The sequence below is a fragment of the Xenopus laevis genome, chromosome 1S (genome assembly GCF_017654675.1).
Source record: "Xenopus laevis strain J_2021 chromosome 1S, Xenopus_laevis_v10.1, whole genome shotgun sequence".
NCBI classification, from domain to species: domain Eukaryota; kingdom Metazoa; phylum Chordata; class Amphibia; order Anura; family Pipidae; genus Xenopus; species Xenopus laevis.
Genome location: NC_054372.1, coordinates 37,388,111 through 37,414,344, shown reverse-complemented (window position 1 = coordinate 37,414,344; position 26,234 = coordinate 37,388,111). Strand labels below are relative to the sequence as shown.

The 26,234-nt window shown below is 37.7% G+C and overlaps 1 protein-coding gene across 1 annotated transcript; it reads right to left on the bottom strand.

The window, feature by feature from the left end:
- Window positions 1-2,252: 2,252 nt before the first annotated feature.
- fbxo8.S (F-box protein 8 S homeolog) lies at window positions 2,253-15,497 on the bottom strand (the record flags this gene model as incomplete). The annotated part of the gene is given in 5 exon segments (NM_001092141.1): window positions 2,253-2,827; window positions 6,663-6,859; window positions 9,470-9,588; window positions 11,088-11,214; window positions 15,164-15,497. Coding segments are annotated over 5 exon segments (957 nt in total). The 3' UTR covers window positions 2,253-2,639.
- Between the last annotated feature and the right edge of the window lie 10,737 nt (window positions 15,498-26,234).

The following is a 26,234-nucleotide window of genomic DNA, read 5'->3' as shown; positions in this document are numbered from 1 at the left end:
TAACAACATTGGTATATTACACAACAATATTCACCTTGTTCTGTTCAGTACCAATAACACAACACCTAGGGGGTTATTTATTAAAACTACATTTTTTTCTAGTCAAATCTTTTTAGTGAAAAAACTAGAATTTTAAGAGAAAAAAACTCAAATTTTTTAGAGATTTATAATGCCCTGAAGCTGCTAAAAGTCTGAATCCGAAAATACTTCACCTAAAACCTTTTGAATTAATGTAAAAGCCAATGGCAGCTGTCCCTTTAACCATTTGAAGAGGTTTTTAACCTTCATGAATTTCGAGAGTTTTCGGGTGTTTGACACTGATTTTTACTAGGAAACTCCATAAATTTGATAAAATTCATAAGATTCAATTTTTTGAGTTTTTGTTTTGTAAACCTGAAAAATTCACTTTTTTTTTTATCTGATTTTATCCGTTTCAATCCAAATTTGTAGATGGGATTTAGGTTGAAATTGTTTCTGGTAAATGAGTAAAAAAATTGTTTAGTAAATAACCCACCTATTTTTAATAAATCAATCAATAGGTGGAAAGCATGTTCAACAGGAGTCTTTTTAGTGAAGTCCTGTTGAATGCAAATGTACTGTATATAACCCTCCTTCAGCTGATCATACACAATAAAATATGTTTAAGTGTAAGGGGGGCCATCGATCTGGCCATGTTTACAAATCGAATCTGTTGATGCACTTGATCTGCCTGTGCATCTATTCAATTAGAAGAACCATAAGGTGGCCATACCAGGTAAGGGATCTTGTACAGTATTTGTCTGTTTGGCCCCAAGCCAGTCGTATACCTACAAGTTGGGCAGTGTATGTGCTGTAAAATGTCATTCAGGTCTGGGTACATTGTGTGCATGGTCGTGTATAAAGTTATTGGCAAACTCCTGTGCATTCTTCCCTCTGAAAATACATGATGGAGGATCTCAACCACTCAAATTATACATGTCATTTTCTTGTTTTTGCTCCAGGCAATCTTATTTCTTTGCAGCAGGGCAGAAAATTTAATAATGTAACAAGGCAAAACCATGTTTAGCGAAGACTTTGAGTCTGAGCGTAAAGAAATATACAATGCAGCATTCAAGGCAGGGCTAGGGAACTGGCAAAATACAAAGACTGCCTCAGCAGCAGGTTTCAAGAAATCAGTGGACAGAGTAGCAGGTGTCATTACTGAAACATGTATTGCCTTTTATTCTAATGTAGTGATGGGAGCTATGTTATTAATTTTCATGCTTTCATCATTAGTTGCCTGGAAAAGTGGACTGCCTTGCTTCCAGGCAGCTGTCATCAGTTTTTGGCACTTTGATGCCTGTGTATTTGTGCTAGTTAAAAATGAAGTGCTCATAAAACCCAAAACTGCAACATGGCAAAATGGCGGGCTTCCAGACACTGTTTCTGGGGTTATCCTTATATAAACACATGGGGCAAGAAGATCAGGGGCAATAGACAAGACAGTGGCCACTTAACTTTGGGATAGCTGGGCAGAGAAACAACAAAAAGGCCAATATTGTGTTTTTGGCCGAATAGTGGTATTGCTAACACCAATAATAAATTTAAACATCTGTGACCTCTGTTTTTTTGTGTAAGAAATAAACTAGTAGGATTCTGTGCCTTTTTGCCCAATTCAGCATGATTGGCTGTCCCCATGGTACACAGCAGCTTATTTATAAATAAATAAAAATAGTAGTATTTCTGAAGCAAGGCAAAATAACAGTCTTTAAATGCATGTAAAACACTCATTGCTACCGGTCCTTGTAATTACCCTACTACGGTTAGTGTAATGAAATGTACAGGTATGGGACCCTTTATCAGGAAACCTGTTATCCAGAAAGCTCCAAATTATGGAAAGGCCGTATCACATAGACTTCATTTTATCCAAATAATCAAAATTTTAAAAATTAATTTCCTTTTTCTCTATACTAATAAAACAATAGCTTGTACTTGATTGAAACGAAGATATAATGAATCCTTATTGGAAGCAAACCAGCCTGTTGGATTTATTTAATGTTTACATGATTTTCTAGTAGACAAAGTATTAAGATCCAAATTACACAAAAACACCAGGTCCCAAGAATTCTGGATAACAGGTCCCATATCTGTACTATAATTATTAGTTTGCATGCTGCTTAAGAGGAAGCGTGGCTGCAACACACCGTTTTATTCTGCAGGAAACAATGAAGATACGTTTGCGGCAAGGCATTAAAGTAATTGTAAACAGGAAACAAAAACATTTACACAAAATGTAGTTAAAATACTTTACATATTTAATATTTTATATTATGATTATAAATCTCTGTGATTTAGTATGTACAAATTACTAGATATTAAAAAAAGAATGCATTGGTTTCAATGACAATTCTAGTGTTTATATCCAACACCCTGAAGAAGGCCTACACTGTAATGTCAGTTTAACAGTCATAAAGGGCTAGCTGGCACATTATGTGCAGGACATTATAAGCAAAACTATTAATAAAAAAATAATTCTGCAGTAATCTTCACTTTTCATGGTAGATTGCTAAGAAAAGAGAAAACATATTGTTAAATTGTAGACAGAGGTTAGAATGACCAGCACTACCATAACCCCCATATTGGCTTGGGGAAAGCCACTACTGGTTCTAGAACCTGTATCTTTAAACAGCAACATGGCCAACAAGGTAAATATTGTCATAGAGGTGCCCTACAAAGTCTTCACTAATGTTCTGAGCAGCACGACGTGTGTTTCTGATAAACTCTCTCTTTGACATTTTGTTCTTCACATGAGGGCTGGCGAGGTCGATGGAAAGCAGAATCAAAGAATAGCACAGAACATACACTGCATCTAAACAAAACACAAAAGAAAAAAAAAGGCCTGACATTAATTACAAATTGATGAAATAAATCCATCCAAATTGTGCAGACAATGCTACACAGAGATGTATACAGCATAAAAAGCAATGATTTTAAAGCACACACACATTAGGTAGGACACAAATTATAGGGCTCCATTATGAAGCAAATGCAAAGTGCACAATTCTAAAGAAAATCACTATGTTTTTTTTCCCATCCCCTACAACTTTCCAGCAGTACTGGGCACTTAATGCACGCAATTTCTAAATTATGCAGAATTTGTACCAAAGTGCTTTATAAAATGTGTTGGGTCTCACTCCTGATACAAAGTCCACAACAGCATTAGTTTCCAATATGCTTGGTGCAAATCAGATGCATCCATAGACACATGGACAGGAGGGTGGCCTGGGGAAACACATTAATTAAAAATATATACTTTTATGACCTAAAGTATTAGTTTAGAATTATGAATCTAATTATTCAATATTGCCTACTGTAGCAGAACATTTCATCATATTTAAGGTGTTCATTGGGATCAACCCTAACAGCACTGGGACCAATTTTGGGTTCTGACCCATAGGTTAACATCATATTCACGGTGGGTAACATCCCCCACTGACTATAATGGCTAACCTTAGACCCTTGGCCAGGTGTACTATTACTGCCATTCAGCCATCAATAGCCCACAAGCACAGTAGAGTAAAATTCTCAGGATCGCTGGGGTTTCAGCACCTAAGTCTGATTATATTCAGTAAATTTTAACAAATTGGCACTCCTCAGTAAATTTTACTTATCCCCTATGAATGACTGCCTAGGAGATCCCTGGAATTTCCTTCTAGTGTTTTGCACTTGAGTATATATAATTTGCATTGCCCCATTAATAATTTATTTGTTTCTGGATACAGACTAGTAAATACAATAAACAAACATTAAAAGCTGCAGTCAAGACCAGGACACAACACAACAGCTATAAAACATGGAGAACGCAATAACAATGCCAACAATACCCTCTGTTTACTTACCTCTGATACCACTTTCGTCACTACTGCTGTAACAGTGACACTGGGTTTGAGGCCAAGACTGGGCAGACGGGAGAAACTATTAACATTTGACACCAGCCTACTGTATCTTTGCCCCACCCACAAATCACTGCCCCAGAAGCCACAGCTAAAGAGGTATTAAAGGTCAGTATAAAGAGGTGAAGCTAAAAGGTGATTTTAACATGTTAAATTAGTGCCTTCATTTGTGCCTTAGTGTCTGGCTTTTTTAAATAGTTATAACAAAGGTATCACTTTAAGACAATTATTTATAGCAAATCAAAGTTGGGATAATGGACCCTGTCCTTGGAATAGATGAGGATTAAGCACTGACAAATAATGTTTTTATGCTAAATTAATATGAGAATGCAGTAGAGTGTCACCTAACCTCACCCAGCTTCTACAACTTCTGGGATGCTACTATACCTATTGGAAAAAAGGCTCACCTTCAGTTTCATTTGTGTTCCTAAATATATCAACTGAGGTAAAATGCATTCTTCTGGTTAAAAGTTTGGGTCTACCTTTTTGGTGAGAAGTCTATGTTAAAGGTTAACGCAGCTGAATAAAGGTTTATCATTTGCAATACCATTCCCATCTGTTTTGGAGTTGAAACTTCTCTGTTGGCTGCAATAAACCACTGCTACCAGGTATAATGTGCACACAAACAAAAATATTGACTGAAACAAAAACACACCGATTCTGCCCCTTCAGACCAAGCTGGCAGATTATCTGGCCATGTATGGGACCTGTCAGACAGCCTATGCAATAGATATCTGGCCTTGCCAAATGAGCAGATCTTAAATATGTATGGCCACCTTTAGATAGTTGCCGAGGCGCTATACTGCTCCTCAAATAAAAACAAACACTGTATCTCAGTACTAGATTCAGTGAGAAACACATTGCTTTAGAAAGCTCCCACAAGACAAAGGGATGAATGAAACACATCAAAAACAAAGACACATTGCTTTTGATTATAATCACATCCATTTTCTATGACCAGTTCCATTTGCAAGGACCAACCATCAATTCTTAGGGGGTTATTTATCAAAATCTGAAATGTTCTCACTTATTTCTGAAAACAACTCAGACCAATTCCGCACAGACTTTCCCTCCCCTATTTATCCATAATGTTTCATGAAAATGTGTGGGGAAAAGGATTTGTCTCCGAAACTGAAACTTTTTCAGATTTGATGCCCGAAACCTGCAACTTTTTCGGATTATTGACTAAAAACCACGAAATCTTTGGATTATTGTACAAAACCCAGTGCAGATCAGGATACCTTTCAATTGTAAACAGGACATCTGCCATTGACTTCTACATGAACTCGGCAGGATGGAATATTTTTTATTCGGACTTTTAACACCATCCTGGGTTTAATAAATCACGAAAAATTTTAGTTTTTTTTCTAAGATGCACCGAATCCACTATTTTAGATTCGGCCGAACCCCCAAATCCTTTGCAAAAGATTTGGCCGAATGCCAAACCAAATCTATATTTGCATATGCAAATTAGGTGTGGGCAGGGGACATTTTTTACTTCCTTGATTTGTGACAAAAAGTCATGCGATTTCCCTCTCCGTCCCTAATTTGCATATGCAAATTAGGAGTCGACCGAATCCTGCTGAAAAGGGCTGAATCCCGAACCGAATCCTGGATTTGGTGCATTCCTAGTTTTCTCCTTTAAAAGTCCAACCAGAAAAAAAATCAGACTTTAGTAAATAACCCCCTTAGTGTTTTGAAAGTTTATTTTTCCCCTAAAAATGTGGGGACAAAATGCCAAGTGAGAGACTATCTTACAGTAAGTGCTCTTACCATCAAATGTAGTTATCTGTGCATTTTAGGATGTACGGTTTCCCAAAACCAATATCAAGTGTCACCGTTCCCTTAAGCTATAGCATCTCAGCCTGCTGAGGGCTGTATTTACCCTATAGGTACTTGAGAGCCCATGCCTAACACGACAGCTTTATGGGGCCAACCCTCGGGTGCTTATATGGGGGGGGGGAAGCATTTAAAAAAAATCAGTTCAGTTCACTGCAGGATACTTGCCTCTAAATACAGTGGTGAAAGCCTATACTGTGCATGTGCCACGGATGGTGATGCCTATGGCTGCTCTGGCTGATAATACAGCCGTATTACATATTTTGGTGTGACCAAAGCATGTAAATATTGCCCTTTAGTCCTTTATATGCTATGTGCCAGAATACAAGTACCATCTTGCCAACAGATACTACTGTTCTGGGTAACACATGGTGTAACACAGTGGAACTTGGCTAATGGTCATAACATGATACTTTTAATTGGTAAAAATGACCTAACTCAGAAGGCACACTCACTACTAATCCTGTCCTTATGCCCTAAGGCTTAGGGCACACACATCATTTAGTCTGGCTGAGACCAATCTTTGAGAAAAATGGATGGCAATTATTGTAGTTCTGGCACAGGCTGGCTCTTATCTTCTCCTGTGTGTTTGTCTACAGTTTGAGAAATGACTATGCTCATACACCATAACCACAGCCATTACTTTTCTCTATAAACCAAAACACTAAAAATGCCTCATTTGTCATTACCAAACAATACAAACATTAACAGGAAGAATAATAATTAGTCATTTCAATTGGCATGTATAAAGAAACTGTTCTGTAAAAAAAGGAGAAAACATTATGGTTATGGATAGAAGTATTGCAGCATGTCTTCACTTGTCAATATATCCATGATCCTTCCAATGCAAGTTCTTATGCAATATAAGTGTGTTCTTATTGTTGCTGTCAAACAAGTAGCGTTTCTTCTTACCAGGACTGAGACCCAGGTCTCTCGCTAGTGTAGGGTTACAAGCACAGAATCGATGAGAGAATTTTGTGATGAGTGTTTCAAGGTATTCTCCACGTTCTTCTGGTGCATGTATATGACGGAAAAAGTCTCTCAGTGCATTTGGTAGGAACTGGTTGCTGAAGTTGTGTAGTGTCACAAGTTCATCTAAAACATCCCGCCTTGGAGAAGGAAATTCATTTTATTACAGAAGAACTCTCACATTCTATACTTGTCTATTAAAATACAAATCAAATTCAGATCATTTTCTAGAAAAAGATTTTAAAAACATTATAATCTTTGAAATGTCTACAATACAGTTCAGAGGACATTATGGTTTTATAGTAAGTAGTATAAAAAAATGTATCGTTATTATTATTATAACTGTACTTAAAATAGAAAGCCCTTTGGATTTGGTGGGCTTCGTTTCTAAACAATGGGCAAATTTGAACCTGGGCAGTAACCCATAGCAACCTATCAATTACAAACTTTTTTTCGGCCAGCTGTAAGTAGAACGGTGAAAGCAAACATCTGCTTGCCATGGGTAACTGTTCAGGTGCAAATTTGCAAATTACCCTCATTGACTTTAATGCTATGGACAACCAAACACAAACACTGCCTTTTTTTTTTTTTTTTTTACAGATGATGCTTTACTGCATTTGTTTAAAAACATTTTCTATTTGAATTAGGGTTCGTAATGGAAAATAAAATTTAAGGAGCTGGTGGTTTTTTTTTTTGCATAAACAAAGGGTGAAGCGTTTCTATTGCTTTTTGTTTTCTCTTAGATAAATCTAAAAACAAAAGTGCTCTCAAAATGAGCACTAAGGGGTGTGCTTTTGTGCCCCTAGGTGAACTTGCACTTTTGTCTGGGAATTACTGATCAAATAACTAGAGATGCACCAAATCCATTATTTGGGATTCGGCCGAATCCTTGGTGAAAAATTCGGCCGAATACTGAAACGAATCCTAATTGGCATATGCCACATAATAACCCCACTTTTTATTATTCTGTGTCATTTTTTATAGGCATTAATTATGTTGTGGTATCCTCTGTTACCATAGTGGTTATTTCAGATTTTTAATTTAAGATGTTCTATGGTTTTTTTGTTCTGCCTGGACCATAGTTGTTTCTTCCACACTCCTACCTAAATTATAGGCATATAACGAGGCACTAATGAAGTGCAAATGAGCCTTATATGTGGGGTAAGTTATCTTGCTCTGTCTTTAGTGAAAGGCCTTTAATCCTGAGATTTTATATGTAGAATCATCTCTGCCATAAAGCAAGCCAGGATGGTTGTTTGTACCAGGAAGGAAATAGAAATAGTTCCATGAGTAATACTAAATAAACTTCCCTGTGCAATTAAAACTTTTTCAGCAGTAAATAAAAAAAGCTTTACCCAAAACTACACTACTTCATAGGTTATTTGTAGGGATGCACCGAATCCAGGATTCCGCCTTTTTTAGCAGGATTTGCCGAATTCTTGTGCCTGGCCAAACCGAATCCTAATTTGCATATGTAAATTAGGGGTGGTAGGGAAATCACGTGACTTTTCGTCACAAAAGAAGATTTTATTCCACTTCTTCCTTTCCTGCCCCTAATTTGCATATGCAAATTAGGGGCAGGAAAGGAAGAAGTGGAAAAAATTGAACTTGCACTTTTGTCCGGGAATTAACGACCAAATAACTAGAGATGCACCGAATCCATTATTTGGGATTCGGCAGAATCCCCGAATCCTTCGTGAAAGATTCGGCCAAATACTGAATCAAATCCTAATTTGCATATGCAAATTAGGGACAGGAATGGAAGAAGTGGAAAAAAAATCTTCTTTTGTGATGAAAAGTCACGTGATTTCCCTACCGACCCTAATTTCCATATGCAAATTAGGATTCGGTTTGGCCAGGCACAAGAATTCGGCGAATCCTGCCGAAAAAGGCGGAATCCTGGATTCGGTGCATCCCTACAAATAACCTATGAAGTAGTGTAGTATTGGGTTAAGCTTTTTTTATTTACTGCTGAAAAAGTTATAATTGCACAGGGAAGTTTATTTAGTATTACTCATGGAACTATTTCTATTTCCTTCCTGGTACAAACAACCTTCCTGGCTTGCTTTATGGCAGAGATGATACTACATATAAAATCTCAGGATTATAGGCCTTTCACTAAAGACAGAGCAAGATAACTTACCCCACATATAAGGCTCATTTGCACTTCATTAGTGCCTCGTTATATGCCTATAATTTAGATAGGAGAGTGGAAGAAACAACTCTGGTCCAGGCAGAACAAAAAAACCATAGAACATCTTAAATTAAAAATCTGAAATAACCACTATGGTAACAGAGGATACCACAACATAATTAACGACTATAAAAAATGACACCAAATAATAAAAAGTGGGGTTATTATGTGGCGATAATATCAGTTTTTCCCACAACACTACTATTATGAATTATTTTCAGTCACAGACAAAAGCAGACACCGCAAATGACTTGGCCTTTGGGGACAGTATATAAATGATGGCCATTATCTTCAAACGGGAGTTAAAGACCCAGATTCAATTCAATGAGAAAAATGTATCTCCTAATTCAAATTCTGAATTCCTCATAGAAATTAATGGAGTTTCCATGAGATGAACCAGGAAATAAGTGTTTCTAAACAACTGCAATCAAGCCAATGTAATAAAATACAAACCTTTGGATTTTGTTCAATTATTGGGGGACGAAACAAATAAATTAGGAGATAATCTCCATCTCTTTTCATTTCCATTACTTTTCGCAGTGTAAAACGCATTTACCTTCTGTCAAGGTAGAGTCTCAGATGCTTCCAATTTAGTGTTCTAGTAAAAAAGATAAACTTTGCAATTTCTTTTGCTGAATCATTTAGAATGCCCCTTGATAAAAGATATTCAATTCCCTATGAAAATAAATGTAAAGATGTAAAATGATCAAGTGTACAACCTTCTTAAGATACATTCATAAAATAAATACAAAGCGATAATACCATAGCAAAACTAGAAGAAACAAAACACATAAAACTCTGTCATTTTATTACAAATAAATTGCTAAACTCAATTCACAAGTGAACGACTGGAGTGGGAGGAACGGCAGCTAAATGGAGAGTTTACCCATTTATAAAAGACTGTGTTCTGGAGATTTTCAAAGGAAACCTGCCAACACATTTATACGTCTTGCATTACAGTGAATGGTGAGAAACTTGCTTTGAGGTGTTGCATCTGCAAGCAGAAACCTTCATACCTCAACAACAAAAAATGTCTGAGCAAAGACCTAAACAGATCGGCTAATCATTGAACTCAGGGTCAGTTTGTATCATTAGGCTTTTCAGATAAGAATGGAATGCTGCATTTTAGAAACCTCACATTATATCAACAATGTAGTACTGTACGGTTATAAACACTCTCATAACCTTATAATGCAGGGTGTTGATGGTCACTGTGCTATGCAATTCTTAACGTGTTTCTTTTTTATTTTTACTGGTGAGTTCTCTGGGAGGTGCCTTTAAGAGATACTGACACCAGAAATTAAACTCTCTTTTACATCTATCATAATATTGGCTTTGAAAGCTACTTATAGCTTTGCCATAAAGTATTTGCGCACTGCTTTTACATTACCTGTCTGATGCCCCATGTTCCTATATGAGGGGGCTGCCATATTTGTGCAGCAGGAGTCCGTTAGCATTAGAAACTTTAACGGACAGGCTGATATGGGACAGTTAGGTTTGCAAAACAATCGGGTTTAGAAACTTCAACTAAGAATAACTTAGATAAACAAACCTCTCAGAAAAAAACGATCAACATGATCTATAGGTAACTTTTAATGTACATTCATATTTTAAAAAGTAGTTTTTTAGTGTCAGTATCACTTTAAGGAGCATTAATACTGGTTTAAGGAAAATAAATGTTTTTGGTGAATAGTCCTAAAGTCAACGAAAAGATAGTTTTAATACATCTGACAGTTCTGAAGTATCTTACTCTGCAAAGTACAAATGCATTGTAGCAAAAATAAGTTGCTACAGGTTCCAGCACCAAACAACCTTCTGAGTCTATCAGACGTCTACTTTGAATATTATGTGAGCTGTCACGGTATCATGGCTGCCTTGCCTTATTCAAAAGGTATATTTTCTGTTTTCCAACTGTTTATCTGCCAGCTGTTGCTGTAATACAATCCATCCAAATACCACACAAAGTTTAATTTAATTAAACCTTTATTCGGGTTATGTAATAAAGTAATTGTAAGAAAGCAAATGTAAGGAAAAAAAAAAAAAAACTTAAAAGTTTGCCCTCATCTAGAAAGACATAAAAAGCAGATATTTTCAAACAGTCGATCTGCAGCTATCTTGATCTACAAACAATTAAGTAAAAGAACTATGTATTAGATCTTGCTCCCTGGTCTTACCCAGTGTGGATTAGCATTGAAGGTAAGACTCCCTTCATCCAGGCGCATGTAGAGATCCCGATAAGAAAAACCAGGAGGATGCCTTTTATTGTATATAGAACAGTGACCCCAGGTGGATTTGCATAACCTGTTTAAACAAAATAAAAGTAGAAAAAAATACACTACATTAATGTTTCTCAAACTACTAGTATACACTGCTGTTATTACGATAATAAGACCAAGATGTAGACAACCCCATGGAAAGCCTACATTCCTTAATCTCTATATATAATTTTTTAAATAAATCTTCTCTGCAATGCTGATGATTTCCTCCCTCTTATCTGCACAGCATGGATCACACTGATAAAATAGGAAATTATTTGCATCACCTGAGCCAGAACTTATACAGAAATAATACAACATATAGGGCAGATAATGTCCAATAGCACATTGGCTACTTCTAATTTCTGAATCAGGAGCTTTCCGGGATGTGTTGAAACCTATGAATTAATGAAATCTGATGCATATTTCTTAATTAACTGCTAACATGTCATGTAACATCTCCATTTGACATTAAGATGGTTTAATAGGAAAATTTAGCAGACATATATAAAGCCATACATTAGGAAAATGTCATAAGCTGGTATCACCTTCCTGACATAATAAGCACTAACAAGCAGGGCTGTGTTTACATCTTGTACTGGTTAGTTTATGTACGCAGTTCTGTTGATTACGTTGATGCCTATTAAATACATGCAAGTAATAATAATAATACATGCATTCCATTTCTACCTGTACATTGAACCACAGGTATGAGTAGTAGAGGTGAAAGATTTTAAAATGAATTTTAAAAACATTGATGATCAGCAAAAACATCAACTAATTATTTTGCCAAATAAAGTATATAATTGAGGTGACAGATCTTCCCTTATCCAAGGTATGTTAAGGTACTTGCCTATAGCAACCCCCCCTAAAGTTGCGCTCTAGAAAGGTGCCGCTTCTGCCTACCCCTAATTCCAGCCCTGACACAAACACACACTGGGATAATCTGAACCAGTGGAGTAACCCAAAGTAACCAATCAGCCAGCTGCAGGTAGAATATTGAAAGCAAATATTTGATTGGTTTTCCGATTTACCCAGAATTGAAGAATACACTGCAATGGGTCTGAACAGCTAGGGTAGGTGAGCTGCGGAGATCTCATTTTTTCTGTCCAGTGGAGGCTTATATTCTGCACTCAGACATCAAAGAGTCACAAATACAACCATTTACAACCAACTACCTATATGTGTGTAATAGTTATATACATAGGCCTAAGTGGAGACAAATGCCTTAGCAAAACAAGAATGCTGCACATGGACTACTTTTCTTCATAGGTTTGCTACATGTAAATAATACTCCTATTAAATGCAGCCCTCTGTGATGTGATGTAAGACAGGCAGGTAGCTTGCAATTAGATTGATTTAATGAGTGAAAGATACACAGATATCTAAAGATGATAGATACATTATACCCTCAGATGCACACAGATCTTAGAGACAGGTGACCTATCCTATTCACTCAGACAACGCTAATTTACAAAAATGCGAAGTTGCATCCAGGGTGCCGAACAATGGCGAATTTTCGCTATCGTTACTTCGGCAAACAAAGTGAAGATGCACTAGTGTTCAATTATGCCTAGCGCAACTTCGTTAGAGGTCTTCGCTTAAGCTAATTTGCACACGGTGGGAAATTATAAAGTTGAATGGACGTATATGTTGCAGCAAATACATTACACAAGTCGAGGGAACTTTAATAAAGAAAATAGAGTTGTTATAATGCCCTACACCTGAGCCCATTGTATAGTTTATGTTCCATATGTTTTGGGGAACCCGATTACCCCAAAATCATTTTAAGGACTTTTGCAGCCTATCACTCTGAAAAAAGGAAAAGACTCCAGCGTTTTTTGGGACTAAAAATATGATGTAAGTAACAGAAGATTGAGGAAGATCTATGCACTCCAATGCACTTTGCTGGTCTGAGCTGGTGAAGGCAAGTCTGGCAAAAGAGGTAACATTCAGTAAAATCCACATCTTAGTGAATTTGCATAGTAACGTCCATTCACCAGAGCGAAAATTGACCTGTCGATAGGGTGCGAATGATCACTAGCGTCTGTCTCTTTCAATAGAAAGTTATGCCTGAGCCAGTTAGTAAATCAGTGAAGTGCCTAATAGTGGTAGTAACTGCGCCCTTTAGTAAATCTGTCCCTATGACTGCAGCTGGGTTGCAGTTAGTGAGTCAGGACAGATTACACATTTTGTTAAAAAATATTTAAAAAAATCTAATCCAAGCATGGTGTTTAATGTATCACAATTGTTGGCAGTGGTCATGAATTAATGAATTACCCTACACTTATATACTCTACATTTGTACATTTGACACATGATGACATGCTCAGGTATACACTCGCCGTTGACCACTGAAGCATTAAATAAATAAACTCCGGGGGCCCTTTACGTTGCAGTATTTAAACAATACAAAAGCTCAGGTTTGCTAATTTAAATAAATGCTTCCAGCTTCGATAAAAAAGTAGGGCAATTCCTTTTACAGACATTTCTTGAATTCTTCTGAATAAACCTCGCAGAGTGTGATATTATTATTTAACATCTGAACTCAATCTTTCATGTTTGACATCAATCATTTTTGTGTAATTTGAGCACTGGAGTCAAACGAATGGCAAAAGTGAAAAGGATTTAAATGTTGGTTTTTTCCAGTTTTGTATAACTGACCTTTGATGTGCACCTCCGAGACATTACTGAGCCACTATGCAGGTCTTCACACTTTCCCACTGTTTATACCTTTGCCCCCTACTATAACTAAACATTGCAGTAAGCCACAAAGATCTCAAGAGACTCTCCTCATCTCTCTTTTCATGAAAGCAGTACCACAGAGGGATTAAGAGAATTGATGCTTAAAAGAAATAAAAGCTACTTATATGTTATACAGACATACATATTATATATGATGTCATACAAAGAAGATGATGAAGGTCTTGGGAAGGAAACAGCTTTAAATGTCATCTGAACCTCAAATTATAGAGTGTTGCTATCAATAAAAATACTGGCCCTAATATAGAATAAACATGTACGGTTTTATTAAACAATTTTATTAAAATGTTTAAAATGGACTCTACGGAAGAAAGTCTTCCTGTTAAAGGAAAACTAAACGTTAAATATGAATGTGCCATATTTTATTATATTTATTAAACCAGTCTAAAGGTTCGGGGCCTCTATAATAGTAATGATCCAGGCCTTCAAAATATTCACAAGAGTTTCCTGACTTGGAATTTGTTAGAAGTGTCTGCGACACGCACAGGCTCAGTGTGCTTTGAGCAGTTGTTGAGAAGCTAAGCTTAGGGGTTACAAAGAAATGAAGTTTGTCTGTCATAAAAGTGGATGCTACAGAGCTGAATATTAAATACTGATGCTAATTGTGCTGGTTTCTGAGCCATGATGTACCTGGAATTATTTAATAATCAGCCACTGCCTTATATTGTGACATTTATAATATGTATATTCAATACCTATGCATTAATCCCTAAGCTCAGTAACCAACAGCAGCACAGAGTATGTGCAGAAAAGAAGACGGGGTGCTACTGGGGCATCTTTACAGGCACGGATCTTTTCTGCTTAAAGGCTGTCGTTGCCTTGCACTGATACAGAAGCCCAAAACATAATGTACACAATTTCTAGCTACTTCTTTAGATAAGCTTTAGTTCTCATTTAAGTCAGAGCTTTCTAGATAATAGGTTTCCATATAAGGAATACAGTTCCTGTATAATATTTAAATAACGCTATTAAAAGTATGTTGAAGTGTTAAATGTGTGTCTTTTTTCAACCAAAATTACTATGTTACTATGGTAAAGTTCTGCAACTTGAGTCTGAAAAAATACAAAGAAATTATAAATTTAACAGTTTTTTTCACTGATTATAAAATGAGAAAAGAAAGGATATTTGTTCAACCTTAAGATAATATTTGCCACCCAAAGTTCAGGGATATGATGATAAAGGTAGCCAGGTAATAAATGGTAGGTTAGTGGTTTTTGCATATTTTTACTTACCCCTGCCACAGTAGTTCATCATTGGCTAGGTCTTGCCAAACACATGATGCCAAACAGAGGTCTGTGGCATTGAGATAGGAGAGAATGGTAAGGCTCAGCTCTGGTGGTAGCATTTCAAGATTGATGAATCCTTTCCGATCATTAGCTTTCCTTGCTTTCAGTAGATAGCATATGTCCATTCCACCCTGAAGCTGCCTTTGATGATTCAAGTTATCATCATCATCATCAATTATCCTTCTGCCATTATCTGTGGGCAGGTAAGTGTGCTCTGCAAATCCTTGTTGAAACTGTTGATTTCTTGCGACCCTCCAAAGTCCTTGACCCATCTGTAACCCTAAAATTAAGCACAAGAAAATTGCACTTTTTAAAAGGACAAATGAATTTAAAGGGATTCTGTCATAATTTTTATGATGTCGTTTTTATTTCGAAATTACACTGCAAGTAATTCACTCTACCATAAAAATTGAATTCCTGAACCAGCAAGTGTATTTTTTTTTCCAAGTTGTAATAATGGTGTGTAGGCAGACATCTCAGGTCCTTTTGCCTGGTCATGTGCTTTCAAAAGAGCCAGCACTTTAGGATGGAACTGCTTTCAGGCAGGCTATTGTTTCTTCTACTCAATGTAACCGGATGTGTCACAGTGGTACCTGGATTTTACTATTAAGTGTTGTTCTTAGATCAACCAGGGAGCTGTTATCTTGTGTTAGGGAGCTGCTATCTGGTTACCTTCCCATTTTTCTGTTGTTAGGCTGCTGGGGGAAAGGGAGGGGTTGATATCACTCCAACTTGCAGTACAGCAGTAAAGAGTGACTGAAGTTTATCACAGCACAAGTCACATGACTGGGGGCAGCTGGGAAACGGACAATATGTCTAGCCCTATGTCAGATTAAATATAAAAAAGAATCTGTTTGCTCTTTTGAGAAATGTATTTCAGTGCAGAAGTCTGCTGGAGCAGCACTATTAACTGATGTGTTTTGAAAAAACCCTTTTTTTCCCATCGCAGTATCTCTTTATATGGTCAAAAATGATAGCTGCTACAGACTCACCCCTGGTGGGTTTTCTTACTCCATTCAGTTCCACTCCAATACCGAGTGCTCAGCCACCAGCGCCCCAGCTGTGCCTTATAGATATAAAAACAGATAGACGGCATTCCGAATAAAATTAATAAAGAGGATTTATTCCAACACTAGATGGATCCACATGGCTTTACACGTTTAGGGAAAGAATTCCGTTAATCATATGATTAAGGGAATTCTTTCTTGAAACGCATAAGGCCATGTCGATGCATCTAGTGTTGGAATAAATTCTCTTTATTCATTTTATCCGGAGTGCCGTCTATCTGTTTTTATATCTCTCTCTTTACAACAGGTTTGAGATGGAGTATTTTTGGATTCGGATTTATAGCAGCCTTGGGGTATAATAAATCTAAAAAAATAAAATAAAAAACATTTGTGTTTTCCCCTTTAAAACTCCGACCAGAAATATTCAGGTTTCAGTAAATAACCCCCTATGTGTAAGTCTCATTGCAAGAATAACTGGGTATCTGGGTGGTACCATAAAAAGTGTATGAAATCTGCTTCTATTGCATTACAGTGAAGGCATGTGGAATGATCTGACCTATCCATAGGACATAGTTTTTTTTAATAGGTTTGATGTGCAACTTTGAATTGAATTAGTTTATCTCTCGTGCTTACCAAAGCAAGGTAGAGGCTTTCTTAAACTACATCCAGGTCGTCTGGGTATAAGAGGAGGCCGCTGGTTTCCTATTGAAGTCTAACCCTGGGTTTCGAATCATATTTTTGAACAACTTTCTGTTTATCAGGTGGAAACATTTTAGCTTTCATAGTGGAATATTGTATGTTGGCTGGCTCTATAGGAAACTGTGCACTATGTAAATGACATAATTACATGTTATTGAATATTGAAGTTAGGTCTAGTCTATAAAAAAAACAATTGCCGAAGGGTATTAGTAAGTGTAGAGTTATTTTGTGGAGTCAGGTCATTTATATTATTTTGTTCAGCGAGGACCATGTCATGTTCCAAGGTAGCAATTTGATCATCTGAATTTTCAGCCATATGGGGGACAGTCTCCTTTGCTTATTTTGGGTGGGGGCAAGAGTTGTAACAACAGGTATATGTATGAGTAATCGAATATGGCCTGGGTAAGGATTAAGTCTTTCTTACCTTAGGGAAAAGATCTGGGGAGGCTAAAGTCAAATAAATTATAATAAGTTTAAGGGGACTATATAACCTTAAAAATCAAATACAGTAATTGGCAAAAGCCAAAGGTCATTAAAATCTACTTCTGGTTAATGGAGCAATGTTCTTTTATCACTGCAGTGGAAGACAACAGAAAATATATACATATGGCAGTTAAAATTCAGCTCCCACTGCTGCCAACCTTACCAGTTTGAAGAGGATCAGAGTTTCTGATGTCAGATCAGGTAAGGGAGCAACGGCTTATATTTACTAAAATATAATGCAGCTCCTTTTGCAACTACTGTTTCAGCAAGTAGATCATTAATAACTTATTTTGCAATAAACCAAACACACTAGTAGTCAGTACATATCTTTACTGCACAAGTACTGCTGAAATCTGAGAGTTTACACTGGGTCCATTAACAAGAAATAGTTGATAGAAGTATAAATATTTAAAACATGTGTTCCAAAAATTAAATTTGGTATGGCACTCTTTGTTCTGAGAGAAGTCTTTGAAGAGTCACTGAAATGTACTTTGATTTTTTTACTCTGCAATGAAAATACAACGATCTTAACTATATGGGTAAATACAAACTATTTTTTTTGTGTCAGTGTTTTCAGTGCAAAGTTGAGAAAAAAGTAATTAGTATGCTGTAGACATTGATATCCAGAGACATTCCAGTTTGTTGTTTTAGCAGCTATCTGGTTGCCAGGGTCTTGTTTGCCTTAGTACCCAAGCAATGGTTTGCACGAGACACTGAAATATGAATAGGAGGAGGCCTGAATAGGAACATGAGCAATAAATAATAATGATAAAATTGCAGCCACATGGAGCAATAATGTTTTGGCTGTCAGCATCACTGACCCCTATTTTAAGACTGTAAAAAAGCAAAATAATAAGGCAAATTATTTAAAAGAAACTATAGAAAATAAATAAAGAAGACCAACTGCAAAGTTGTTGTTTTTTTTGGTCAAAACTCACTAATTCTATTTGGAATAATCCAAACTCTATTCTAATTTCGAGATTTATCAAACCTTTACCCTGGGAATAATTCTAATTCAATTATTCGCCACCTAAGACCTGCCGAGTACATATATAAGTCAATGGGAGAGGTCCAGTGACCCATTTGAAGATGTTAATAGCCTTCCTGACATTCGAGTTTAGTCTAATTTGATTCGAGTTTTCAAGTCGGTAAGATTGAATCGAATTTTGGATATTTGATTTTTTTATTAAATAACCTCCCAATCAAATTTCAGTATATTCGAATTTATTAGAGTTAAAAATTCGAAATTCGACCTTTGATAAATGTGCCTATAAAAGTTAGGCCAAAAGTCAGGCTGTCTAGCCGCTGACTGGTTGCTATTTTACAGTGCAGTGTGGGGTGTGCCACCAGCACCAATGCATAGCATTGGAAAGGAGGCAGCTGGAAGTGGAACAGATGGGCAGAACTACCAGGGTTTTTGGAGAAATTTTCAATAAATCGACCAGAAATACATCTTTTTATCACACAGTCCTTATATTTATTAAGAGAACCATGACGTATTATATACTTGACAGTATCTGCCCTTGTCTGGCTATTGTTGTAGCTGCTATGGTTATACCATCATTAAAGCTCAGTAGATTTTCATTTTTCAATTTAAATTCAGCATAGGGTATAAAAAAAAGTACATATTTTTTCTTTTAAAAAACATTCCTGTTTTATAAAATAATGGTATGCATTAAGTCTACACTGATTGACTTAAAACTGTCAATTATAAAAAGAGATTATACTCATGGCTTTGAAACTTGTCTCAGACAGTTAACGGTAGTGTTCCAGGCCAAAATCTGCCAGTAATATAGAGGGCTTGAGTGTTAAACACAATTCTTTAAAGGTGCCTCTTCTGCCTAAACCTAGTTCCAGACCTGAATTTGCTACAACGTAAATTAAAGCAGCAATTGCATCCCCGTTAGTTGGATGCAAATCATATGTCAAAGTAGGCAAAAGTAATAAATATAGAAAGAGTCAGCATATTACACAAATCCAAGACACAACATTTGGGGGGAGATTTATTAGGGTTCGAATTGGAAATTCGAATTTTCGAGTTGGATTATTGGTCAAAAATCACAAATTCGAGTTGGGAATAATCCAAACTCAGATTCGAATTAGAGATTAATCATACCTGGACCCTGGGAATAATTAGACTTTTTGCCACCTAAAACCTGCAGAGTTCATGTAGAAGTCAATGGCAGAGGTCCAGTGACCCATTTTAGAGAAAACTACATTTGAGTTTAGTCTAATTAGATTCGAGTTTTTGGGTTGGTAATGTTCATTCGAGTTTTAGACATTCAAATTTTATATTAAATAACCTCCCAGTCGAATTGCGAGTATAATTAAAAAATTCACATGAATTCGAAATTCAACCTTTGGACTTTAATTTTTACATAAAACATTGGGAAGCTTGAAAGAAATAAACGTAAATAAGCAAAACAATTATTGTATCTCTAAGGGGCCGATGTAACTTTTGAGATGGAGTTCAATAGCTAATACAGGTTTTTTTCATGACTGTTTTTTTGTTGCCCCATTTTTTGAAAATATAGAGACCGCCGGCCAAAATCTGGAGATTCAGGTCACAAGAAGAATGAAAAGTTGACCTACTCTAAATTGGATTCAGCTCTGCAGATTCTCAGCGTTGTCTCATATTCTTCTGGTGGTAGAGCATGGACATTCAGCTCATTTATTTTCTCAATCCATTTCCTAAAATCAAAATAAAATGAACATAAGTGAAGATGCAATACAAATTCATCTGTCAATATGACAGCTGTTAACCAATGTGGATGCTAATGAACATGGTCTTAATTATGAATGCAGTTGGCTTTACTTTCTGTGTCTAATATTGTTAGGGACACACTATTTTTGGATTCGGACGAATACCAAATCTTTTATGAAGGATATGAGCAAATCTGAATAACATGATAGATGAACAATATGATAGAGGTTGGTTTATGCCTTTAAAAAAAGGATCTGAGCTGTTTAAATGCCCAAGTTGGCACTCTCGGTAAGGTCCAGAATTCTAAACGTCAACAGTTCCTACATTTAAATACATGCAAGTTTACATTCCCTGACCTTTAATAGTTTCTGTTAAAAAAATAATGTTTTGAAAATGATTTTGCAATAAAATAAGCTTTCAGCAGAGCAATGATGCTAAATACATAGTCAAAGGGCCAGGCAGGGCACTGCTTTTGCCAAAATTCATAACGAACCACTTGTACCTATTTCAAGTTTTACGATTCATGTCTGACTTTTTGGGGCAGATTTATCAAAATGTAAAATTAGAACTCACCACAAAAAAACTCACTCACTTTCTTTATTCCTATGGGATTTTTAAAAGCATATTTATCAAATGATGAACTCGGTTGATAAATATGATTCTAAGAATCCAATAGGAATGAATAGAAAATGATTGAGTTCTGTGGTGAGTTCTCATCGCACATTTTGATAAAATCTGCCCCTTAAAGTAAGGAATCATTTCTGAAATGAGTTAAGGGCTACCCTTGTTGGTGGGGGCCCAATATAATGAGAAACTAGCATTACTTATAATTAACAGGCTTGCAATTCTTGTGGTCCTGGGCCTACCCTGGCTCCAGTTCCATAAGAATTCTATAGCTCTTAAAGATACATTTCTTGCTTTTGCTTCAAGAACTGTCTCTGAGCTCCTCTATTTTCCACAATGGGAGGTGAAGTGATTCTCTGCAAAGTAGAGGGATGCCAAATCTTAGAATCTATTATTTCAAAATAGAACAAGGTGCTGGGGGGGTGCATGATGCTAGCTGTCGCTAGTGTTTTGTTGCTGCTACAAGATATATTTTTTGAAAGTTCTGTGTTTATGTGTAGGTTTTTTTAACTTTGATCACAGTTTAGTGCAGCTAGTCTAATGAAAAAAAAATAAACAAAAAGGTTGCAGCAGATCATCACAGTGGAGCAAAGAAGTTTCTATGCTCACAAATTTACTACTTATTGACCCCAAACATGTTTCTTCTGTTGCCTAAATATTAAGATGGTAATTCACTGGTTGCATAATAAAGCAAAAACGTAAAGTCTCTCTATAAAACATTGCCATGGAATGGTGATGTGCGGGTGAATAAAAAGTCGACCCGCACCATAATCACCCGACCCTAACCAGGTACAAGTCCTTCTATATATACCTGCACCCGCCCTGTTGTGACATCACAAAAGTGGTGGGGCCTGCACAAGTATATAAAAGGCACACGCAGAGGCGGAAGCAGGGCATCTGCCACGCGATATCACTATTTGAATTCTTTAGCAGAAATGTCAATACGCCTAGGAAACTCCATATTATTGAACTCTATGGAATCAGCAGGTTTGGAAATACACTTTGCTGAAATGTACCGCCATGTATTTTCAATATGGCGGGCAAACTCTTGCGAGATACATTGCGCATATATGTATTTAAAGGGTTGTATGCTGGTGCCATAATTATGTTGCGTATTGAATATCAGTATGACTATATTTTGCATGTAAATTGCTTTTTTCACAAAAGTTTGCTAACATTATTCAGAGTGAAATTGTGGGGAACGAGAAAAAACAGAAATGCATGTTGGGAAAATAAAATTACAGGCTGCAAAATGCACATTATCATACGTGTGCCCTAAAGGCAGCAGAATTGATGCAATAGTCGCTAATATTCCCACAAATGCTGCTGAGAAATATATGAACTAATGTAGCAAGTTCACAGTTCAGATTCTGCACCTGGCTAAGCTGCCAGACTGAAACACCAGAACATTACATTTTAAACTTCAATTTTGGAAAAACTATAAAAAATTAAAAGATGAAAAGCAACTGAAAAAAACTCTTTATATCTGGTGAATCTGAAAACAATTGAAGCGTTTGGAAGGTGACCAGCCCTAGAATCTATAATTTTACAAGAAACAACGTGAAAGAGGGCTTGAAAGACTTTCAACTAGGGGGCTGAGAAACGTTTCTTATGAGTCAGATTGGGTCAAACATTATTAAACACTATAATGGTTTCTTTTTAATTTGAGTATTTCTGTAAGTCTGCGTAAGATGCACCTTGTTTTATGTAAGCCAACTGACTGAACTTATGGCAAAGTAAAAAAAAGAAGAAGTTGTAACATCCTGCAAGCTCCAGGATAAAATGCCCCTGGGGAAAAAAATGAGAGGAGATGTCCCCTAAGCAATACGTCACTACAAATTACTGTCACTACTGCTTTTGGCAGCTGTTAAGCTGATGACTTCTTGAATCAGACAGAGGAAACAGCTTGGTAAAGCTACACTGTTCAGGACATTAGCTCCTGTGGATGGTATAGGCACAGTTTCATGGGATGGGCACAGTTTCATGGTGTGGGCACAGTTTCATGGAGTGGGCACAGTTTCATGGTGTGGTAGGTTTCATGGTGCGAGCAGTTTAATGGTGCAGGCACAGTTTTACGGTGCGGGCACAGTTTCATGGTGCGGGCACAGTTTAAAGGTGCGGGCACAGTTTATGGTATGGGCACAGTTTCATGGTGCGGGTACAGTTTAAAGGTGCGGGCACAGTTTATGGTATGGGCACAGTTTATGGTATGGGCACAGTTTCATGGTGCGGGCACAGTTTCATGGTGCGGGTACAGTTTCATGGTGCGGGTACAGTTTAAAGGTGCGGGCACAGTTTATGGTATGGGCACAGTTTATGGTATGGGCACAGTTTCATGGTGCGTGTACATGCAGGCACAGTTTATGGTATGGGCACAGTTTATGGTATGGGCACAGTTTATGGTATGGGCACAGTTTATGGTATGGGCACAGTTTCATGGTGCGAGTACAGTTTAAAGGTGCGGGCACAGTTTAAAGGTGCGGGCACAGTTTAAAGGTGCGGGCACAGTTTATGGTATGGGCACAGTTTCATGGTGCGGGCACAGTTTCATGGTGCGGGTACAGTTTAAAGGTGCGGGCACAGTTTATGGTATGGGCACAGTTTCATGGTGCGTGTACATGCAGGCACAGTTTATGGTATGGGCACAGTTTATGGTATGGGCACAGTTTATGGTATGGGCACAGTTTATGGTATGGGCACAGTTTATGGTATGGGCACAGTTTATGGTATGGCCAGTATCGCCTGAATGCTATAATCATAAGTTACATGAGCATCACAGTTACATCACAGGCACTAATTCCCTTATACTGAGAGTGAATGTCGGATATGGGTGTGGGATTGTTGCTAACATCCTAATCTACTTCAAAAGATCGCTCACTTGCCAGAAGTACACCCATTTAAACTGCAGCTATTTCCCTCCTAAACAGAGATAAAAGTGAATACAATCTATTTGCTCAGCGCAGCCTGTGTCACAAGTGGTTGCCATAGAATCCTTCCTATTAAAGCTGCATTAGTGATTGCCATAAGCCTCTGTTTGCCCTGAAACCCCTAAGAGTTGAATGATTCAGATTCAGAGAAAGGGAAGTGACAAGAGCCCCACTTACTTATAACTTGAGCGTCGTATGTTGACAGGTGCACACAACCCTCCTGCGTTCTATCTTGCTCCTCTCTGCTGCCTGCTTCCTGAGCTGCCAGTGGTTCTTCTCGCACCTAGTCATGTGACCGTGACGTCACCAGTCTACAAGAAGGCAGATGGGACAAACCTGCTCACTGTGTACTCTATTCTAGTACTGCTAAAACTACTACGCTTTTAGAAATGACGCTGTGGGTGTTGCCATGGCTACCATCCGAGCCGCTCCAACTTCCTGTTCCTGTTTACGCAGACTCCTCCAACTCAACCGGGTATGACGGACTTATGATGACACAGTTTGCAAGGAATTTGGCCTTGAGTAGTCACAGCATTTAAAGTGACAGTAAAACCAAAGTGCACGATTCTTTTTTACCTGCTGCAACAATAAAACGCTTTATAGTTTTTCTGAGTGGGAGTTTTTCCTTTCGTATTCCAGTATGTTTGTATGGAGTGAATGTGGAATGCTGAGACTGGGATATCATTCTGCCTGAGCTGCTCTTTTGCCTTTGAGCAAAGCTTGCTCGGAAAAACAAAGCTATGACTCTAAGGGGCCCATTTACTAAGGATCGAAGTGAATTCGAAGTGAATTTTCAAATGAAAAAACTTAGAATTTCGAACTATTTTTTGGGTAGTTCGACCATGGAATAGGCCTAAATTCGACTTTGATTCGAAGTGAAAATGCTTTGACTATTCGATAATCAAAGTACTGTCTCTTTAAAAAACTTCGACATTTCGCCACCTTAAACCTGCCGAATTGCTATGTTAGCGTATGGGGACCGCCTAGAACCTATAGCCAGTATTTATATATATATATATATATATATATATAGGGCTTTTAGCCTCTGCTATGTATACTTTGTACTACTGCCATCATTGTCGTTCTGCTCATTGGAAATTGGGTATTTTAGCATGAAGCATTGCAATAGCCTCATAATTACCCCTGAAAGGTTTTTGTCCTCAACCAGAATCCCACTCAAAAATAACTTCTCCCTTGGAAATAATTCCCCCCCCCCCCAGTGCCAGCCGGCTGCTAAGCATTTATCAGGTGCTGGAAAAGTAACATAACAAAATACAAGTGTATCCAAGGGGATTGCTGGCTCCATATGCTTTGACTCATCTCAAAGTGTTCTACCCTTATGGTGGGCACCTCTCTCAAACTTGTTGTAACACCAGGCATTGGAATAACTCTGCCAATAGCAATGCAATAACAGAAAGCAGTTCCAGTGCTGCTGGAGGGCCCAATGAGTTGCCAAATGATGCAAAATTTTGAGATAGTTGTTATGGATTAGGCATACCTCCCAACTGTCCCTTTTTCGGAGGGACAGTCCCTCTTTTGACAGCTCAACCCGCAGTCCCTCATTCGTACTGGAAAGTCCCTCTTTTCTCTGCACTGAACAGCCAGAAAAAGAAACGAGAAAATCAATTCATACTTACCGAGATTTTCTTTTCCTGGACTGTAACATGGCAGTGGGCACACTATGGGTTAATCCCCCCTGCCTCGTGATTGGACAGGTTTTCCTCTATAAAAACTTACTTCCGCCCCCTGGCCGCCATCTTTGACGTACTGGAGTCTCCCCCAAACAGGGTGGGAAGCTGTGCCCACTGCCATGTTACAGTCCAGGAAAAGAAAATCTCGGTAAGTATGAATTGATTTTTTCGTTTCCTGTTCCTTCCACATGGCAGTGGGCACACTATGGGATGTACAAAAGATCAACACAATTGCTGGGAGGGAAAATTTAATTATCAAGTAGAGCAGACTGCAGAACGGCTGAACCGAAAGCCGAGCATTTTTTCATGAAAACATCGAAATGATAGTGTTTAGCAAACGTATGAAGGGAGGACCAGACTGCCGCCTTGCAGATGTCTTCCGCCGAAGCCCTGGAATGGAATGCCCAGGACGCAGCCAATGCCCTCGTGGAGTGCGCTTTTACATTAGAGGGTACACTGTCTTGTTGAGAGTTATAAGCCAGATGTATGCATTGCTTGATCCAATTGGCTATTGTCGACTTGGAAGGCTGAGTTCCTGCTTTGTTCCCAGAGAGGATCACCAGGAGGGATTCGGTCTTCCTGACGGTCTTGACTCTATCTAAATAGATAGACAGACATCTAATGACATCCAGAGTGTGTAGACGTAATTCCTCATCCGACTTCGGATCTTGGAAGAAGGATGGCAGTATGATATCTTGGGATGTATGAAAGTCAGAGAGTCTTTTAGGGCGAAAGTCGTCTGCTGTTTTTAAGATAACTCTGTCTTGTAAGAAAGAAAGTTTGCCTTCTTGTATTGACAGGGCTTGCAGCTCGCACACTCGCCTTGCTGAAGTAATTGCTAGAAGGAAGCACATCTTGAGTGTCAGAAACTTGAGGGGTACT